General features: G+C 47.2%; 1 protein-coding gene across 1 annotated transcript; it reads left to right on the top strand.

Annotated features, from left to right (window-relative positions):
* The first annotated feature begins 439 nt into the window (after positions 1–439).
* NYX (nyctalopin) lies at positions 440–5,166 on the top strand. Its single transcript, XM_043993469.1, has 2 exons — positions 440–500; positions 3,770–5,166. Exons 1-2 carry the CDS (start codon positions 440–442, stop codon positions 5,164–5,166), a joined length of 1,458 nt encoding a protein of 485 aa, XP_043849404.1.
* The last annotated feature ends 632 nt before the right edge of the window (positions 5,167–5,798 follow it).

The raw sequence follows: 5,798 nt of genomic DNA, 5'->3' as shown, positions 1-5,798 counted from the left end.
TGCCACCTTGGAAGGAATCCTCTAATGTTATACTTCGGGCATCTATGATTGGCCCTGCACTTTAAAAAATTTGTATCAGTGACTTGGATAAAGACATAGATGCCATGTAAAGATAGTTTGCAAATGACAGAGCCAAATCCAACAAGAGAAAACTGAAAAGGGATCAATATAAAGTTAAAAAAAATCAACCTCATGAGTATGACATACGAAAGTAAATATAGCTGCCTCACCAGATGTAGGGTGTTTCCCATTACGGGAGGTCTTTAAGACAAGGCTAAATGATGACTTGTTAGGTTTGCTGTAGAGACAATTCTTGTTTAGCTATGAATTGGACTAGCTCATCTCTGAGGTTCCCTCCAATGCTAAGATTCTGTGGAATTGGGAAGGCAGTAGCTCATCTGAAAAAGTTGTGGGATTGTTAGTGAGCTGAAAGCTCACGATGCATCAGCCTGAGCTCTGGAGGCCAAATAAGCTTCTGCAGTCGGGCTGCATTATGGGAAGTATGGGTGTTTAGAACTAGAAAGATGATTGTTCCTCTGTGCTCTACCCTGTTTTATTCCATTTGTTCAATCTAGGCTATCACCCTTTAGGAGAGACACAAGAGCAGGATGACCAGGAGGGTTGAAGGTCCTATAAGGATTCTTTTTTTTGGGGGGGGCAGGGCAATGAGGGTAAAGTGACTTGCCCAAGGTCACACAGCTAGTAAGTGTCAAGTGTCTGAGGTCAGATTTGAACTCAGGTCCTCCTGAATCCAGGGCCAGTGCTCTATCCACTGCGCCACCTAGCTGCCCCTCCTATAAGGATTCTTGAAGGGAACTGGGAATGTTTAACTCTGAGGAGGGAACCTATGGAGAAGGTGGTATGGGTGGTATGCATGCTATCTTCAATTGTTTCACAAGTCAAAGAGAGGTTTGACTTGTTCTCCTTGGTCCCAGTGGACAGAATTTCTAGTCTCCTTATATATTACTCCTCCCTACGCTTCTATTGTCAGGACACAGTCATCTTTTTCCATTTGTTGTCTCTCAGGCATCTCCCATCATGGTGCCTTTGCACTAGCAAAAGCCTCATGCCTGGGCTTGGAATCAGGAAGACTCATCTTCCTGAGTTAAAATCTGGCCTCAGACACTTGCTAGCTGTATGACCCTGGGCAAATCACTTAACCCTGTTTATCTCAGGTTCCTCATCTGTAAAATGAACTGGAGAAGGAAACAGCAACACACTCCACTATCTCTGCCAAGAAAATTCCCCAAGAGGTCACAGACAAGTTCTTTAAAACCATAGTTTTTTTTTTGTTTGTTTTTTGGTTTTGGGCAGGGCAATGGGGGTTAAGTGACTTGCCCAGGGTCACACAGCTAGTAAGTGTCAAGGTTTTGGGCAGGGCAATGGGGGTTAAGTGACTTGCCCAGGGTCACACAGCTAGTAAGTGTCAAGTGTCTGAGGCCGGATTTGAACTCAGGTCCTCCTGAATCCAGGGCCAGTGCTTATCTACTGCACCACATAGCCACCCCAAAACCATAGTTCTTTAACGCAGTGTTTCTCAAAGTACAATCCAGAAACCCCTGGGGATCCCCCAGATCTTTTCAGGGGGTCCAGAAGGTAAAAATTATTTTCATGATAATACTGACATTTTAATTTCCAATGTGGTAAATATCAGTAGATATAACCCACATAAACCAAAGCTTTTTACTGGTTTGGGTGCCTGATTTCACCACAGTCTGCAGCAGACCTGAGCTGTTTCCTCCCTTCGGGTCAGTCCTTTCTTATTATGCATATTTTTCCTCTGTAAAGCTAGTTTTCATTACATTCTCTCTGCCGATTCTGTGATGTTCCATCTTTCCCTGTGAATCCCAAATCTCACAAAAACCACATGAAGGCCTCACAGCGACTTTTTGCGGGCATTACCAGAGGCATTCCCATTTGAAAGCTGCGGCTCAGAAAGGTTAAGCAGTCCGTGGTCACAGAGCTGGTAAAGGTCAGGTGTGGGATGTGATCCCAGGTCTTCCTGACCCCAAGGTCCACACTCAGAAAGAGTGGTCAGGACACAAAGATCCCCAATGGAAGCAGGTTTAATTAGGACTGCACACACATCCCCTTGGAGCCAACACTGTCACCCCTGGCAGAACTGGAATAGTAGATTCTTCCAGGGTTTGCCCAGGTTTGGGGTCTGGGTCCCTTGCTCTGCCAGCAACTGGATGAAAATGAGACTCTTCTCTTTCCTACTCCTGATGTACTAATCAGTGAGCATTTATTAGGACCCATTCTGTCTAAGGCAATGCAGGAAATGCAGTCTCTGACCTAAAAGGAGTGGTGATATAGTAGAAGAGGCAGGATAGGTCATTTTAAGAAGTAACTAAAAGCACGAAGTTGAGAAATGCCCAATGAATGGCAAGCCTGGGATCATGGGGATGCTGGAGCCAGCTCTAACAGCTTTGGAGCCTAGTGTTAAATTTGCAAGTGCCACATTTACACCTCAGAAATCAGCAGCTACAAAATCAGCTACAAATCAGGGATTGATTTGTTATTTTATTGATTATCTAGATTTAAGAAAATGTGAATAATTCAGATTAAACTTAAAAATATTTGTACATACATCTCCCAACCTCCCTAGTTCAGCTGTTAAACTTTTACCAGCACACCCCTGTGCTCTATAAACATTGCTTGAGCAAGTGTGAATCCAGGGTTTTTTTCCTCTCCTAGAGCAAAGGGTAAATTCAACAGAAGTTTCTGTCTGGGGGGATATGATTGAGGGGCCACTGTGAGCTATGTGATAATCTCCATTGTTCTAAGATCTATGTATGTGAATATATATATGGCTCAAGGAGACACCCACCTTCCTTCCAGGATAGAACCAACAGCGTTAACTATAAAGAAATTATTCTCGCATCTAGGAAAGTGTCTTGAAAAGACTGGTGACACCCACATTCCACAGTGTGGGGCAGAGGGAGAGGGAGTAAGAATATAAATTCTTCCCCTATTGAAGTGGCCCAGTAGTATCTTTTTACTTTATACAATTAACCCCTAACAGAGATCTTGGTATAGTAGGTTTCAAATAGGTAGAAGGAAGTGGTGGGAGTAGTAAATGTCATGAGCAAAAGTGTTATTCAGTCATGTCAGATTCTTTGTGACTCCCTTTAGAGATTTTTTTGGGGGAAAGATACTGGAGGGTTTTGTCATTTCCTTCTTCGGTTCATTTTACAGATGAGGAAAGTGAGGCAAGCAGAATTAAGTGACTTGCCCAAGGTCACATAGCTAGTGAGTGTCTGAAGCCAGATTTGAACTCAGGAAGATCAGTCTACTTTTCTCCAGGCCTAGCCCTCTATCCTGCCATCCCCAAAGTATAGGGGTGGTGTATTGAAAGTATTCTGGGGGGCAGCTAGGTGGCTCAGTGGATAAAGCACTGGCCCTGGATTCAGGAGGGCCTGAGTTCAAATCCGGCCTCAGAGACTTGACACTTACTAGGTGTGTGACCTTGGGCAAGTCACTTAACCCTCATTGCCCTGCCCCCCCCCAAAAGAAAGTATTCTGTACGGTACAATGTGTGGGTCAATTTATTTGGGAGATAAAACTAGAAAAGCAGATGGGAAGGCCTTGAATGCCAGCCTTTGGACTTTGTGTCATAGATGCAATGAGGAATGCTGTCTGAGGTCGTGATTCTTACTAATTGCTCATCTTTTTCTTTTCTCTCCTTCTGACCTTCTTTCCCCTCATGGAACCCTTTGTTCTTTGCCTACTTCCTTCCCTTTGTGCCCAACCCTCTGCTGCTGAGAAGTGATTCTCTACTTCCCCTGTGCCCATGCTATCTGGGCTTGCGTCCGCACCTGTCCAACCGGCTGCACCTGCACTCCCGAGCGCAGCTGCTCTGTGCTGTGTGATAGGACCGGCCTCCTGCAGATCCCCAGTGAGTTCCCTTGTGAGGCCTCTTTTATCAACCTGGACAAGAACAGCATCAAATTCCTGGCAGAGCGGGCCTTTGGGACCCTGCCCTCCCTCCGACACCTGTCTCTGAGCCACAATAACATTTCCTTCATCACCCCAGGAGCCTTCAAGGGGTTGCCTAACCTAGTGGAGCTGAGGATCGCCTACAATGAGGACATCCGCTACCTGCACACGAGGACTTTTGCTGCCCTCCGACGCCTGGTCAGGCTGGACTTGGCGGGCTGCAACCTGTTCAGCATCCCTGACCGCATCTTTGTGGACCTCCCTGCCTTGCAGGAGCTCTCCTGCTTCCAGAACCACTTTCGTCGGGTGCCCGGGGCTATCAGGGGGATGGAGAACCTGACACATCTCTACCTGGAACGAAACTGGATTGAGGCCATTGCCTACAACTCCTTGCAGGGCCTCGGCCGGTTACGCTCTCTGAGTCTGCAAGACAACAGGATTAGTGTGGTGCACGCGGGGGCCTTCCAGGACTGTCAGGGGATGGAGTACCTCTACCTGAATGACAATCTCCTCCACAGTCTCCCGGGGAGCTCATTCGAGGGACTGAACCACCTAAAGATGCTCAACCTTGGGGGCAACTCACTGAGCCATGTGTCCCGGGCCTGGTTCCGTGACCTGGTGGAGTTGGAAGTGCTCTACCTAGACAGGAACAGGATCCAGTACATTGAAGAGGGGGCCTTTGAGAACCTCACCAGCCTTGTGGCCCTGCACCTCAACAGCAACAACCTCACCTTACTGCCCTTCTCTGTCTTCCAGCCCGTCTACTTCCTGGGCCGTCTGTACTTGTTCCGGAACCCTTGGCACTGCGACTGTCAGATGGAGTGGCTCAAGGAGTGGATGGAGAGCTACGGTCTCGTGAGGGATGTCACCTGTGCATCCCCATCCTCTGTGGCCAGTGGAGACTTGAGCACAGTCGACTTTCACCGATCCCACCAGGAGCTTTGCCTGGACCCCGAAGAGCTGAACTTCACCACCCCCAGCGAGGCCCCTTCGGAAGGGCCTCCCTCTGCCACCGAGAGCAAGTTCAGTAGCCTTATTTCCAAGCTCCTGTCCCCAAGGGCGCCACCAGAGGAGGTAGCAAATAACACCGGGGGTTTGGTCAACAGCTCTCTGCTGGACAGCCTTTCCTCAGGCCTAGGAGGAAGGTGGGAAAACAAGGCCTTGTCATTTTGGGCCTCTCTTCACCTATTTCTCTGTGACATAGTGACAAGACTCAATGTGGAATGAGTTTACAAGGCATTGTGGGAAAGCAGATAATTAGGTATTCAAAATAGTTTTGGTCCTCGGGTTGGTTAGATATTGACCTCTGTTTGGCAGGAGATTGCTGCTGGTGCGGCCAAGGCAATCTAACCGGTTGCTGGAGAGAGAGAAACCTGGGAAATGCTGTTCTGACCACCTTCTACCCCAAAGGCAAACAAATTTAACAGCTGGAACAGAGAAGAAGATGAGCATACTTAGAATTCTGTACTTAGCGTTCAACATTCTTACCCAGGATGGCCTTTTGCATATATGAGAGATAGTTGTTGTTGTTGTTGTTGTTGGGTTGTGTTCAGCTCTTCATGACCCTAGTCTGTCAATGTTTTCCATGGAATTTTCTTTGTGAAGATACTATATATATGGCAGATTGCCTATAAGGCATGGATTAAGAGCTTCCAGGAAGTACCCCTGTCCCCATAATATCTCCCTTACCCCAGGGTTCTAGGGTCTGAAATTCCCTCCATAGGAGATTTTTTTCTTTGGAGATAAACATTGCTCTCTCTTGGCTCCTCTCTCTCTCTCTCTCTCTCTCTCTCTCTCTCTCTCTTTTTTTTTGGTGGGGCAGTGGGGGTTAAGTGACTTGCCCAGGATCACACAGCTAG

Source organism: Dromiciops gliroides, chromosome 3, assembly GCF_019393635.1.
Source record: "Dromiciops gliroides isolate mDroGli1 chromosome 3, mDroGli1.pri, whole genome shotgun sequence".
Classification (NCBI taxonomy): Eukaryota; Metazoa; Chordata; class Mammalia; order Microbiotheria; family Microbiotheriidae; genus Dromiciops; species Dromiciops gliroides.
Note: the sequence above shows the minus strand (reverse complement) of the source record. Positions and strands in the feature narration are given on the sequence as shown.

Coding starts and splice junctions, on each gene's coding strand:
- NYX (XM_043993469.1), top strand. CDS start 440: ATGCATCAGCCTGAGCTCTGGAGGCCAAATAAGCTTCTGCAGTCGGGC. Junction 501..3,769: donor GTCGGGCTGCATTATGGGAA/GTATGGGTGTTT, acceptor GCTGCTGAGAAG/TGATTCTCTACTTCCCCTGT.